Consider the following 15196-nt stretch of genomic DNA (forward strand, 5'->3'; position numbering starts at 1 on the left):
AGGCCCAGTCTCAGGCCACCCCATGTCCCAGCAGGACCATTACCAAGGTCAGGGCTCCCCAAGGAGCAGAGCAGCAGGAGATGCTCAGTGGGTGCAGTGGGATGCACTGGTACAAGCCCTTGGGGGATTCAGGGTTTGTGGCCACGTTGGCTGTGACACAAAGCTCCCATTCAGCATCGCGCTGGGATCTGCCACCATCATTGATGGCTTCTCATGGCAGCCCGTGGGGATCTGCTGGACAAGGTGACAGGAGCAGAGGCAGTGTCCCCTGACAGATGCTTTCTGTGCTGGTGCCTGCCTTGCATAGTGCAGAAGAGGCACTGTTTGAGATGAGTTCCCAATCAAAAAAACCCCAGGATTTGGGCAAAGCAGAAGCAAGAAGCCCTTGGGTGAATTATACCAGGGCTGCTGCCCCTTGTGCAGGAACCCTGAGGATCCTCAGGCACGGGGAAAAATAGAAATGAGGGCAGCAGCACCTGAAGGAGGGCTGGAGGGGCCACGGGCAAGCAGAGCTGGGCTCCCCTCTGTCACTCTGGAAAGCACCGGGCCACAAATCCCACATCCCCCTTTCTCCTCCCAGTCCCCCGGGGCTTTGTGTTTCTGCAGGCAGGACCATTACCAAGGTCAGGGCTCCCCAGCACCGCTCTTGGGCTGCCCGAGCAGCAGGAGATGCTCAGTGGGTGCAGGGGGATGCACTGGTACAAGCCCTTGGGGATTCAGGGTTTGTGGCCACGTTGGCTGTGACACAAAGCTCCAGTTCAGCATCGCACTGGGATCTGCCACCATCATTGATGGCTTCTCATGGCAGCCCGTGGGGAGCTGCTGGACAAGGTGACAGGAGCAGAGGCAGTGTCCCACAGGGAGGGCAGGGCCTGCCAGATGCATTCTGTGCTGGTGCCTGCCTTGCATAGTGCAGAGGCACTGTTTGAGATGAGTTCCCAATCAAAAAAACCCCAGGATTTGGGCAAAGCAGAAGCAAGAAGCCCTTGGGTGAATTATACCAGGGCTGCTGCCCCTTGTGCAGGAACCCTGAGGATCCTCAGGCACGGGGAAAAGTAGAAATGAGGGCAGCAGCACCTGAAGGAGGGCTGGAGGGGCCACGGGCAAGCAGAGCTGGGCTCCCCTCTGTCACTCTGGAAAGCACCGGGCCACAAATCCCACATCCCCCTTTCTCCTCCCAGTCCCCCGGGGCTTTGTGTTTCTGCAGCTCTGGAAATAACAGCAGCATCGAGGAGCATGAAACCGGGACCAGGGCAAGGGGCTGTGGGGGCAGTTGTGTCCACGCAGCCCTTCCTCCCGCTCCCCAGCGCCGCAGCCCGTGGTAAGCGCACCCCAAGGAGAACATCCCCGCAGCAGATCAGCTCTTCGGGTGGGACGAGGCATCGTCTCCTCACACCAAGAAAGGGGTGTCCAGCACCGCCACCCCGGCCGCCACCCCGCCGTCCGCGTGCTCCGTGGCCTTTGTCCGCAGGAGGTGGCCCGCAGCCTCGTTCAGCACCAGCTCCTTGCCCCGTCTGCAAAGAAAAGGGCACCTCAGCAGCTGCAGGCCAGGAAGCTCAGGGAATGTCACCTTGGACAACTGGATTCACGACCCACACCACAGCACAGAGCACTTTACTCTGCTCTGGTGAGACCTCACCTGGAGTATTGTGTGCAGGTCTGGAGCCCTCAATATAAGAAGGACATGGACCTGATGGAGAGGGTCCAGAGGAGGGCCACAAGGATGATCAGGGGGATGGAGCACCTCTGCTCCGAGGACAGGCTGAGGGAGCTGGGGTTGTTCAGCCTGGAGAAGAGGAGGCTCCGGGGAGACCTAATAGCAGCCTTCCAGTACCTGAAGGGAGCCTACAGGAAGGCTGGGGAGAGCCTGTTTAGAAAGGCCTGCAGTGACAGGACGAGGGGCAATGGCTTCAAGCTGGAGGGGAACAGATTTAGACTGGAGATGAGGAGAGGGTTCTTCACTGTGAGGGTGGTGGAGCACTGGAACAGGTTGCCCAGGGAGGTGGTTGAGGCCCCTTCCCTGGAGATATTCAAGGAGAGGCTCGATGAGGCCCTGGGCAACCTGGTCTAGTTGGGGGTGTCCCTGCTGACTGCGGGGGGGTCGGACTAGATGGCCTTTGGAGGTCCCTTCCGGCCTGGGCAATTCTATGATTCTAAGTGACCGGCGCCTGTAAGCCCCAGGGCTAATGAAGAAGTCCCTGTTCTGTGCCACCAGCAACAGTGGCCTTTCCCAGCCAGGCCATTTTGGTCCGACTGCTCCACACCCAGGCAGTTCTGAACGCTGCCAGGGAACACTGGTTTCTAAAATTGTATGAGAAGGATTTTAATTTATAAGCTCTGGCAACATTTTTTGGGGCCTATGAGGGTTTTAAACAAAGCAGCAGGTATTTAGGGTTGAACACGACTGCGTTAAGCCTTCAGCTATTCCTGAGATGGCCAGGGGTTCAGAAGAGTATGTATGTGGCTGCATCCAGAACCCAGCAGGGCTCCCAGAAATCAGGGCTGGGATGCACCAGTTCCATGTGGCTGTTACACCAGTGATCACCAGCACCAGCCCTGCCCTTTTCCAACAACCCGTTTGGCAGCAGGTACAGAGCAGCAGTTCAGTGCCTGGACACAGCACCCAGAGCTGCTGACAGGGGCAGAGACTGAAGGGTCACCTCCACCTCTCCAGAGGTATCTGCCCTGATGCTGCTTCAGCCAACGCACCCAACCCAAGTGCCAGGAACCACCCCGTAACACGAACGTGTTTCTCACCTGACGTAGACACCAAAAATCCCGAGCTCCGAGATGCACTCGGACACTTGGAGGGGACTGTGGGCCCTCAGCAAGTAATTCATTGCTGGCTGTGGTTTGATCTTATCCATCAAGATGTAGGAGGTTCTCTCAGGGCTGTCTCTGATCTTCTCCAGAACCTGCTTGAGCTCTTCACCATAGAGGTTGTTCCCTGACAAAAAAAAACCAGCAAGTCAAGCACTTCACAGCACAGCAGAAGCCACTAGTCCCAGCTCTGCAACTGGCCCTGGTGGCCCCAACAGCCCCAGCCTTTGCCTCTGCACATGCTGTCTGGGCTCCCCACACCCCAGCTCTGGGGCCTGGGGACCTCCTCAAGGAGTAGCACCACCCTGCTGCCATGATTAGTCCCCATGGCTACAAGTAGCTACAAGCCACCCCATCCCACCTTTTAGCCCTCAGCAGAGGACTAAGAGCCAGCACAGAGCCACTGCCTCTCTTGGATACAGCATGAACTGCAATGAGAACCCACATGGACCCGCTCCAGCTCACAGAATCACAGAATCTTAGTGGTTGGAAGGGACCTCTGAGATCATCGAGTCCAACCACAAAAAAAACCAACCAACCAAACAAAAAAAAACACACACCACACCAACGCCCACCAAAAACACCGCACCCACCAACTAAACCCCACACTCAACACCTCACCATAAACCAATAACCTCGGGCACTAGAGCATGCCCTGAAGAGCCATGTCTATACGTTTCTTAAATACCTCCAGGGATGGTGACTCCACCACCTCCCTGGGCAGGCTGTTCCAGGGCCTGACCACTCTCTCAGGAAAGTAGTTCTTTCTAATATCTAATCTAAATCTCCCCTGCCCCAACTTCAGACCATTTCCTCTGGTCTTGTCGTTCGTCCTTTGGGAGAAGAGGCCAACACCTGCCTCTCTACACCCTCCTTTCAGGTAGTTGTAGAGGGCAATGAGGTCTCCCCTCAGCCTCCTCTTCTCCAAACTACAGCACTTCAATGTCTTTCCTGTAGTGAGGGGCCCAAAACTGAACACAGCACTCGAGGTGAGGCCTCACCAGTGCCCAGTACAGAGGCACGATGACTCCCCTACTCCTGCTGGCTCCTACCTCCACCTTCACGCTGGGGCTTCAGCACAAACCGGTCAGGGTCAGCGATAGCCATGGCAGCAATCTTGTCTCCCTCTTCACCCTGGCAGGAAAGGATTTGCAACAGCAAAGCATCAGGGAGGAGCAGGGGCTGAGCAGGATCAACCAACAGGGTCCCACAGGGACCACAACAAAGCCTTGTCTTCTTCTTAACAAAAGAGAAACATCACACAGGCCGAGCACACGTCTGCACGTTCCTTCCTGCTCTGGCCCTGCTCACGCTCACCATGTCCAGGGAATAGAGCCCAGCAAACGTTGCTCGGATCCGAGCCACGGCCTCGGGGCGGCCGGGCAGCAGCCTCTCCAGCGTCCCCGGCCGGCTCAGCTCCTGTTGGACCTTCTTGGTGCCTGCCAGTTGGGTGGCAATGTCAGGGCACTTCACTGCCCTCGACCTCTCCAGCAACAACCGCGCCTCCCAGTTCTGAGACAGAAAGAGAGCAACCGTTCCGTCAGCAAAAAAAAAAAATAATTAACAAAATATAATATGTTTTCTCCACCCTTTTCTCTTCATATGATGTGCCTCCTCCCACCCCTGCCTGGCTGGGGTGGGGGGGATGGGAACAGCACTCCGGAGACAAGCAGGGGTGCATACATGAATTTTCCACCGCTTCTGGAAACAGCAAAGGCAGGTTCGTCCACAGCCTCGGCCTGCACCTCCCCAGCTTGTCCCGTGCTGCCACCTCCAGACAACAGCAGCATCTGCCTGCATTATCATCACCCGCAGCCTAAGAGCACCAGCAGAGGACAGAAAGCCATCTGCAGATCAAGTCTAAACCCTTTAAGCAGGTGCTAATACCTGCCTTAACCCATATTTTACAGAAGCAGTTCGATGCTGCAGTAAGACGTCACCACGAGTGGTTATTAGAGAAGAAAGTCACTCGTTTTCCTCACTGTGTGTGCACCAGGGACACCCACACGTGCTGCAGTCACAGCCTCCCAGTGAGGGAGGCCTATCCCAGCCTATCCCACACACAGGACTAACTCCACCCGGGACAGGACAGACACCCCTGGGATCACGGGGCATTTCAAAGGCCGCAGCGTGGGCAGAGGGGCCAGTACTGACCTGCTGGTCATAGTTCTTTGGCACGTAGCCCTCTCTGTAGTACACCACTGCTACCTCCTGCCCGTCCCTGGAACAGAAACCAGAAGCACTCAGAGAACCAGGCCAGCCTCTGCTCAAACCCCCCACACCAGAGGGGCTGCAATGGGGTCAGGCAGGGAATGTGTCGCAGCGTTTGCCCCTTCTCCTTGGCCTCCTCGGCTGCTCCTGGCTGCCTCTGCCAGAGAAGGGGAGGGCTGGAAGCCCTGGCTCCTCTCCTCTGAGTCCCAGCTGGCTTCTCCTGTCCTGGGACACGGAGCTGACATGCAGCCTCTGCCCTGACTAACCAAAATCGCAATAATTCAGGCACCCAGCCCAGCAGGGAGGCAAGAACCTATGGGAGAAAGGCAGTGGAGTGGTGAGGGGTCTGGAGCACAAGTCTTGTGAGGAGCAGCTGAGGGAGCTGGGGGGGTTCAGCCTGGAGAAGAGGAGGCTGAGGGGAGACCTTCTCGCTCTCTACAGCTCCCTGAAAGGAGGGGGTAGCCAGGGGGGGGTCGGTCTCTTCTCCCAAGAAACAGGTGATGGGACAAGAGGAAATGGCCTCAAGTTGTGCCAGGGGAGGTTTAGGATGGACATTAGGAAAAATTTCTTCACTGAAAGGGTTGTCAAGCATTGGAATGGGCTGCCCAGGGCAGTGGTGGAGGCACCATCCCTGGAGGTATTTAAAAGCCGGGCAGAAGTGGTGCTGAGGGACATGGGTTAGTGATGGTTTGTGGCAGTGTTGGGTCGATGATCTGAAAAGTCCCGTCCAACTTGGACAATTCTATGATTCTTGAAGCTGGGAGGGAACAGGGACCTTCTCCAGTGGTCATTTAAGGCAGGACAGCAACTCAACAACCCGCCCAGGCACCAAACCATCCTGCCAGGGCAGGGCTGTCAGCCTGCACACAGCGCCACACACCCAAGCTTTGGCCACACAAACTGTGCTGTGTTGAGGAAAAGCAGCACAGAAACTGCTGGCAGCCAAGCAGTGAAAGTGTAAAGGGATTCATCAGTCAGAGGAGAGGATGCTCTGGAGGAAGTACAGTGGATACACTTTCCCCTTAACTGCCTGGCGATGACAAAAGTATTCATTAATTAGACACAGCAGAGGCACCAAAGGTCAAACCATGGAAAAATTAGCCTAACTACAGAAAAAACATTGGTGTGAAACCGTATCTTCCTTTAGGCTTGTATGGCTCCAAGCACATCACCATGGTAATGGGACAAACGTCACACTTGGGACCAACTGCCAGCACTTGGAGCCTGAGACCCGCCTGTCCTGACCTCCACTGTACTGTGTCCAGTTTGGGCCCCCTACCATAAAAAAAGACATTGAGGTGCTGGAGTGGGTCCAGAGAAGGGCGACAAAGCTGGTGAGGGGTCTGGAGAATAAGTCTTATGAGGAGAGGCTGAGGGAGCTGGGGGTGTTCAGCCTGGAGAAGAGGAGGCTGAGGAGAGACCTTATTGCTCTCTACAACTCCCTGAAAGGAGGGTGTAGAGAGATGGGGGTCGGTCTCTTCTCCCAAGTCACAGGCGACAGGACGAGAGGAAATGGCCTCAAGTTGCGCCAGGGGAGGTTCAGGCTGGAGATTAGGAAAAATTTTTTCACTGAAAGGGTTATCAGCCATTGGGATGGGCTGCCCAGGGAGGTGGTTGAGGCCCCATCCCTGGAGGTGTTCAAAAGACGGGTTGATGTAGTGCTGGGAGGTCTGGTTTAGTGATGATGCTCCTTGTTTGTTGTGTGGGTGTCTATTTTTGTCAGTCAGGTTGACGGTTGGACAAGATGATCTTTAAGGTCCCTTCCAACCTAGAAGATTCTGGGATTCTGTGATCCACAGGGAGCAGGCAAGACGCTGAGTGTGTCCAAAACCAAGAGGACACGTAACACCACCTCCTCTAGCCCTAACAACCAAGCCCAGCTCCCACTGGCAGAGCACCACAGGAAGGGTAAACAGGAAATGTCTCCGTGGAAGCCCCTGAAATAGCTGTGACTTGTTCATAGCAGATGTATGTGGAGGAAGTAAAGATCCCGCAGAGGTCACAAGGCTGCGGCTTGAAGGAGGGAAATGATGTTTCCAGCTGGAAGGGATTGATGTGTGTATGCAAAAATCTCACCACTGGGAAAATAAAATCGTTTCAGCTCTAAGGGGATGCAGAAGCAGCCGCCTGGAGCACGGGAGAGAACTGCTTTCTCTGAAAGTCACTATTTACACTCAAAACATACCACCAGCTTTGGTTGAAAATTCCCATTTACAGCCCTGTGTGCCCAACGCACAGCCAGGAACGCGCACCTTGGCTCATACTCACACATACAGCCTTCTGGCATCATCCAGAGAGCCCTTTTCAAACACATCTCTGAATCGCCTCCTGATGACCCGAATGTTCCTGTTAAGAGAGGAGTGGGAGAGTCATCAGGCTGGGCATAGTTACTTGAGCTAGAAATCACTGGTGGAACCAGTGGCTCCAGCAAGGAGGATCTGAAGACTCCTCCACAAATAACCTCAGGCTTTGTACTACGCAGCCAGAGGAAGCCTACAGGCTAAAACAGTCCCTGGTTTTGGTACCTGTCCTATGTTTCACTGTCCAGAGCAGAACACAGGCTTAAACATCCTGGATTTCTCCATACTCACCCTTCACCTCCTGAAACGTTTCCATAAAAAGTCAGTATTTAGTGTTTTTTATCCCCGAACAACAGATTCACCCACTGCTGGCTTCAGAGCCAAGAGCAGTAGAGCAACTTCCTGCATGTTTTACCTCCTTCATGCTTTATAGTCTTTCCTCCACACAGCGGCAGTGTGGACTTGCTGATCTGAAGAGGAGATGCCACATGCTCCCCACAGCTCCAGCACAGGACCTTATCAAAACACCTCCTTCTCCCCAGTCCTTTACTCTGCTGCCCCGTTGCTTGCTTTGCCCACATCTTTCACAATAGTATTAAGCTCTTATGAAATACCACCCCAGTCAGAGAGCGAGGAGTTAGAGAGTGAGTGTCAGGACAAGAGGGAACGGGCACAAACTTGAACATAGGAAGTTCCATCTAAACATGGGGAGGAACTTCTTTCCTGTGAGGGTGGCAGAGCCCTGGAAGAGGCTGCCCAGGGAGGTGGTGGAGTCTCCTTCTCTGGAGACATTCAAGCCCCACCTGGACACGTTCCTGTGCATCCTGCTCTGGGTGGACCTGCTCTGGCAGGGGGTTGGACTGGATGATCTCCAGAGGTCCCTTCCAACCCCATAGCATTCTGTGATTCTGTGAGCAGGACCCTCATTAACCCCATTCCGGTCCTTATTGTCTCATCTAAGACACTTGACCCACAGCAACGCTACTGAGGACTACACACCCACAAAACCAGCAAGGAATCAGCCCTGGAGGCCAGAGGCTTTGATGGTTGTTGGTATTTCCAGCAAAGAGCTGGTGAGAGGCTTTGGGAGACTGGTGTGAAGACAAAGGTGGGCGTGAGGCTAGGCAGGAGGCCACCAAAGGAACGCTGAAGACAGCTGCGAAACAGTCCACAGAGATAAGTCCAAGATAAAGGCTGCCCTGTTACATACCAAGACATGCCCTCTCACAGTCCCAGAAACGATGAAGTGTTTGGACTTTATCCTTGAGTAGGTGACAAAGTAAAAAGCAAAGATTCTGCACAACCCCATCTTTCCATGACCTGCTCCTATACATCCCCCCCCAGCGCCATGCCTGCTGGGGAGCCCGGAGACACCCCACAAGCTGCCTTGAGGGAAACACCATGACCCAGCAGCACTTCATTCTGCTTCCCTCTTCCAAAACTGTAGCGTCTCCTCCCTCTCCCATCCCAGGAAAAGTCAAACTTTACCTGTTCCAAAGCTCATTTTCTACACATCGCTGATCAAAAATGTTCCTTTGGACTTCCTCCACCAGAAACATCACCACAGCACTGGAAGAGATACCAAGGACATCATTAAGCCCAGAAACACTCTACAGGCACCCAGGATCACCAGCTTTTGATCTCCATGATTCAGGCTTCCTGCACTGTTCCTGCTTGTTTTTTTCCAGCATTTCTAAGGATCAGTCTGCAAATAGAGAGCAGGACCAATACTGTGTCATTACTAAACCAGTGCAGGGCACAAGCATAAAGAAGGAAGAGGCAGGAGGAAAAGTGAGCTCTGTGCAGGGCTGTTGAACCACACAACTCCTCCTCCAGGGTCCCTGGGCACCTCTCTGCCTTTAGGACACAGCAGCCTTGCACACTAAGACAACCACATTGCTCTTCCTAGCTCTTGGAGAGCAGTTTGTCCAGCAAAGAGGCATCTTTCAGAAAGTCCAGTTTCAAAATAAAAAATCTGGATCCCCAAGGGAGACAAGACAAAGCAGCCTCTAGCACCTCCTTTCTCCTTACCCTGGTGAACCGTAGAGCTCCCAGGCTTTTGCAATACCCAAGGCAAGCCCTTTCGCTGGGTTGTTGGGCAACAGGCGCGTCGCCTCCTCAGACTTCCCCAGCACTTTCAACACCTGCCTGGGGAACAGAAAAAAAAACCCCAAAAGCTGTAAATGCCAGGGCAGCCTCCCACCAGAGCTAGGGAGCAGGAGTTTGGGGAGCACACAAAGGCAAGGCCACACAGTACAGCTGCTGCAGCACCTGGCAGCAGGGGCCAGAGATGCTCCCTTACCCGTGGACGGCGGCAGTGCGGGAGGTGAGGCCTCCGAAGCTGGCAGCAATGGTGTTTATTTCTATCTGCTTCAAAGCTGGTGTCCCGTCCACCCCGCAGTCAAACATGTAATCAGAGCGGTTTATGCCTAAAAACACAGACTGAAACAGAGGGGAGGTGAAGCGGGTTCACAGAATCTTCTAGGTTGGAAGGGACCTTAAAGATCATCTTGTCCAACCGTCAGCCTAACTGACAAAAATAGACACCCACACAACAAACAAGGAGCATCATCACTAAACCAGACCTCCCAGCACTACATCAACCCGGCTTTTGAACACCTCCAGGGATGGGGCCTCAACCCCCTCCCTGGGCAGCCCATTCCAATGGCTGAGAACCCTTTCGGTGAAAAAATTTTTCCTAATCTCCAGCCTGAACCTCCCCTGGCACAACTTGAGGCCATTTCCTCTCGTCCTGTTGCCTGTGACTTGAGAGAAGAGACCGACCCCCACCTCTCTACACCCTCCTTTCAGGGAGCTGTAGAGAGCAATAAGGTCTCCCCTCAGCCTCCTCTTCTCCAGGCTGAATAACCCCAGTTCCCTCAGCCTCTCCTCATAAGACTTATTCTCCAGACCCCTCACCATCTTTGTTGCCCTTCTCTGGACCCGCTCCAGCACCTCAATGTCTTTTTTATGGTAGGGGGCCCAAAACTGGACACAGTACTCAAGGTGAGGCCTCACCAGTGCCCAGTACAGGGGGACAATCACCTCTCGGGCCCTACTCACCACGCTGTTCCTGATACAGGCCAGGATGCCGGTGGCCTTCTTGGCCACCTGGGCACACTGCTGGCTCCTGTTCAGCCGACTGTCGACCAACACCCCCAGGTCCTTTTCTGCCAGGCAGCTCTCCAGCCACTCTGCCCCCAGCAGGGCTCTCCCGTTGCCTTTAATTGCAAATCCCTTGCAAATCCCATCACCTTCATTTTGATAAAAACCTCTGCAAGACATGTCTGTGGGTGCTGTGGCCCTTGCTGAGGGCCCACAGCCCCTCCTCAATACTCCAGAGGAGTCAGCAACACTCGTGAGAGCAAAGGAACTTCTGCAGGTACAGCCTGTGGAGCACAGGTCCTGCCATGGCTTGCCCTCTCCCGGGGCTCCCAGAGGGCAAAGACAAACCATATTAAACCCTCCCAGTTAAGGCTTGACTATGCCAGCAGCACTAACTAAAGGACATGGCCATCAAACAGGGCAAGGTCCTGAGCTGTAACCAAGACATTGTAGCATAGGGAGCAATCGGCCTGACTTTGGGACAGTTGAAAGCCCAGAGCAGCAAGCGAGCTCACAGACAGAGCCCAGGCAACCCCACCCCACCGGGAAGGGAGGAAGCTGCTGAGCCCTGGGGTCTCCTGCCAAGGTACCTGAGCCAAGCCTTCCTCCAAAACTTGCACGTGGATTCTGAAGAGCCGAGCTGTGAAGTCATCTACCTTGATGGTGCTAGAGAGAAAGACAGAGCAGATCAACCCCCTTACACTGTCACAGGAGAACAAGAAAATTAATTCCTCTCCAGAAAGAAAAAAAACCTCGCCAGGGACATTCTCCTGCACAAACAGCCAGGCTGTGGCTAGACCAAGTTAAGACCAGTGCTGGTAAGCATCTCACCACGAACACACTCCTTAGCAAGGGCCACAGTGCATAACTGTAGCACAAATCCAGTTTGCTCAGCACAGCTGCTCTACAAAAAGCACCGCTGCGCAGAGGTGACTTTCATTTGCAGGGCAGAGAGAGAGGACCAGCAAAAGCAAAGAAATGTAGCAGAATTCTGCAGGTTCAGGACAAAAATCAGAAGTCTCTTTGTGCCTGCACACACAGTTCAGAGAAGAAGCTTCAAGGAGCTTCATCAAATTCCCCCTGTCCTGTGGGGCTCCAAATCCTGTGCGGTGTGGTGCCAAGTGCTTCAGTGGCCCTGCTAGAGTAGGTCTGGCTTTTCTTCAGCGTCCCAAATTCCTGAGCCGATTGTGAGCAGCACCTCCAAGGAGATGCCCTGAGACTGTGTGAAGGCACACAAACCCCAGGCGCCGTGTTCCTGAACCACAGGTATCAACGTGCCCACACAAGCTCTGGTTGCGGGCAGCTCTGGAACAGGCACAAGCATTGAATCAGCTCTGAGGGGTCCAGCTTTAGCAAAAGAAGAACAAGGATGGAGAACAGTTTCCTTTGCTCTGTCCCAGTGCCAGAGAGCCATCAGCACCTGCACAGAACAGCCAGCAGGAAGGGCAATGGGTTTTGTGGAAGCATCAGCCCTACAGATTACAGGGGCCAGAGTCAGGGGTGGTTGCTCCAGCACAGGGCAAAAGCCACCAGTAAATCACAGAAGAACTTTGATAGGAGAGGACCATCAGGCCCCCAGGCTCGCTCCCATGGCAGGTTGTGATGGGCTCATGGTGCCAAGGAACACACGCTCCATGTGCTGAGGATTCTGCATCGTTAGTGACACCTTGATGAACTCCAGCAGAGCAATTAGGTTGGGTGGGACCACTCAGAGGCATGAAACTGCCCACAGGAAGCGATCAGTGGGAAACAGGACTATGACAAAGGTACAGCTGATGGGAACATGGGGCAAAAAGAAGGAATGGGGGTGGGGGGTTGCCATCATTTAAAAAAAAAAAAACCAAAACCTCAAAAAAAAAAAAGAAGAAATTCTAGGAATGAAAAAGTAAAGCTTGAAATTTTAAGCAAGGCCTCAAATATCAGACCATCTTAAAAACCCAGCACTGTGTTTAGGAAATAGACCATGATACCTGGTTGTTTTAGGAAAAAAAAAAGAAAAATGTAATTAATAAAATACTATGAATTTTCCCAATGAAATGATGAAACTGCCTAAGTAACTGTAAAGATTTTCTAGAAGAAATGTTCTAGAGAAATCAAATTAAATAATTTTTGGAAAGGAGACGGGAATACAAATATCTTCGAGCAGAAGAAATTGTCTTTCAGTGATTATTACAAGAAAAGGGCTAGAAGGCAATAGAATCACAGAATCAATCAAATCCAGCAGAGCTCATGAGCCAGAGACGACCAGTCACCCAGGTCACCTTCCTGGCATGGCTGGGAAAGCAGGGGACAGGGGGTGACTGATCAGAGGTAGGCATGGGGGGAGGAACAAACAGCCTCTCTTCAGAACTGCGGGCAGGCAGCAGGGCTGGTGGTTATTGGGACAGCCACAGGCAGATGCAAAACGAGACCAAAACAGACCACTAAGTCTAGGACTCAAAAAAGCCTCCGACAATTTGAATTTAAGGTTTAGAGGCCAACGAGCTCACAAGTAAGAATTCACAAACTTTAAACACTGGCAAAACTGAAGATGATAGAATCACAGAATTGAAGGAATCATAGAATTGTATCGTTTGGAAAGGACCTTAAGGTCATATAGTCAACCATCAACCTCTGATAAAAAAAGTCTGATGATTGCAGGGAGTGAACTCTTGGCCAGACGTCCCATCTTCTGAGGCCCAAGGAGACCTCAAAACACAGAAACTTGAGGGAAATTAGTCTTAGGACAGATAATGCAGCGAAGGAGACAATTTCTGCAGAGGCCAGGATTGCCTGCCTCAGCTTGAGGGAGATGAGCAGATGGAAGGTAAGAACGCCCGAAGGGTAAGAAATAGCTCACTTTTAAAACACGTCATTAAAATGCCACATGAAAGAAAGTTACCTGGCCAGAGTATGCTCCAGGAATTCTTTGTTTTGGCTAATAGCATCCACCAGCAGGTTAAAATCTTGCTGAACAGCATACGCTTGTTCAAACAGGGCACTTGGTACTGCAGAGGGGAGCAGCGTGAAGGGAGCATAATTCACCACCTGCAAACAAGAATGTGGCAGCAGAGAAGTCAGGTCTCAACACACAAGGGCCCACAGGGTTGGAAACCCACCCTGGACAGTGAACTTTAAGTGGGGCTAAAAAGGTGCTTCCTCTGCTTGGCTGAAGGCTCAAGCCATCCCTAGGCCCCCTTGGTGCACCCTGGACAGACCCACGGCCTCGTGCCTGCTGACCCCTGACTTCTGAGGGCTTTGCTTTATGAGCCATCTGTGGGGTCCTGCAGAGGCAGGAGCAGCTGCTCCAAAGCTCCAGCTGGGCTGAGGGCTTCCCTCTGAAGGATGCTGTTTCCACCTTAACTGGAGAGTGCTATCTCCAAAATGCCTCAGTTTCAGAGAAAAGGTGAATTTGCTGGTCCTAGCTTTTGGCCATTGAGAGTTGTTTCCTTTGATCCCTACTCACTGAGTCCCAGGGGTTACTCCGGACGCCTGGCTCACCTCACAGCTCAGACACAGAGCCACCCTCAAAGCCAAAATATTTTACATCAGAGAGAAGTTCCCAATTCACTTTGACTTTTACGCGAGCCAAGGGACACTGGCAGTACGTTTGGTCTCTCCTTCCAAGTTCCCTCTTCCTCTCAACCCTTGAGGTTCCCTCGAAGCCCTGACCTGACGATGGGGTTGACATCATGGTGCAGCTCCCACAGTGGAGACCTTCCTCATCATTCCTCTGCCAGCTCTGAACACAGCTGCCTGCTTGCCCACAGGCTCTGCAGCCCTCGTGGTGTCCCACCCTTCTTGCACTGGAGCAGTTCTTTCTCTGAGACACCTTGTGGCATCCCCCTCCAACAGGCCAACTGCCCCCCACCCTCAGCACCCCCACCCCAGCCAACTTCCAGAGATTCACAAGAAGTAATCCCACGTGTTGGCCACTCCTGACCCCGTCACCTCACCCCTAGTACGGGGTATATCCTGACTTGTAGCTGGGAGCAGGCCAAAACCAGAGGCCCCTCCAGACAGGACACTTCCCTGGTTCAAAGGATCATTTGGGGGTGGTGAGAGGCTGGGAGAGGGATGAACTCCCACCACATACACACACACAGGGCTCCTGACCATTTCCCATATCCCTCCCCTTGGGAAAGGGGAACTGTATCACAGGGGTGTCTCTCGGGGCGATGTGCCCATCAGCAGGACGGGGGGTAGGTTACAGCCCCTGGGGCCGGCTGTGAGGCAGCTTGGGGGCTCAGGGCGAAGCGCTTGTCCCTTGACCCCAGGATGGCGGCCGGCTCTTTCCCGCTCTCCTCTCGCTTTGCTGACTCACAGCCCGGCCAGGACCGAACAGCGAGAGCGTCCCGTGACCCGGCTCCGCCGCTTACATCCGAGGCGTTGGGCTGGTCCTCGGTCCGCATCAGCACCCCCGCCAGCAGCGCCGCATCCACGGCCACCCGCGCCGCCTCCCGCACGGCCGCCTCCTTCCGCAGGACGTCCTCCCAGGGCGCGGCCATGGCCCTCGCTGTGGGGGCAAAGGAGAAGTCACCCACCACCTGGCCCTCAGGGCCCTTCCCGCCCGGGCTGGGCCCAGCGCCAGGGCCCGGCCCTGCCTCGGGACCCGGCTGCGCCTCGCCTCACGAAGGCCGGTGCGGGACCCCCGCGGCGCTGCAGGGCTCCGGCCTGCGCAGTGCCGGGCGGCGACACCCCCTCACCAGCCGGGGCTCGGCCCGGCGTGACCGTGACCCCGACCCCGACCCCGACCCCGACCCCGACCCCGACCCCGACCC

General features: G+C 54.1%; 1 protein-coding gene across 1 annotated transcript; it reads right to left on the reverse strand.

The window, feature by feature from the left end:
* Positions 1-717: 717 nt before the first annotated feature.
* On the reverse strand, positions 718-15035 carry GSS (glutathione synthetase). Its single transcript, XM_014941300.1, has 12 exons — positions 14795-15035; positions 13318-13463; positions 11027-11102; positions 9634-9773; positions 9363-9479; positions 8820-8900; positions 7300-7377; positions 4975-5041; positions 4138-4332; positions 3873-3954; positions 2758-2947; positions 718-1514 (listed from the first exon to the last, which is right to left on the reverse strand). The coding sequence occupies exons 1-12, from the start codon at positions 14921-14923 to the stop codon at positions 1391-1393; spliced, it is 1425 nt and encodes a 474-aa protein (XP_014796786.1). The 5' UTR covers positions 14924-15035; the 3' UTR covers positions 718-1390.
* Between the last annotated feature and the right edge of the window lie 161 nt (positions 15036-15196).

This window comes from Calidris pugnax, unplaced genomic scaffold (genome assembly GCF_001431845.1).
Source record: "Calidris pugnax isolate Ruff unplaced genomic scaffold, ASM143184v1 scaffold55, whole genome shotgun sequence".
In the NCBI taxonomy this organism is placed as follows: domain Eukaryota; kingdom Metazoa; phylum Chordata; class Aves; order Charadriiformes; family Scolopacidae; genus Calidris; species Calidris pugnax.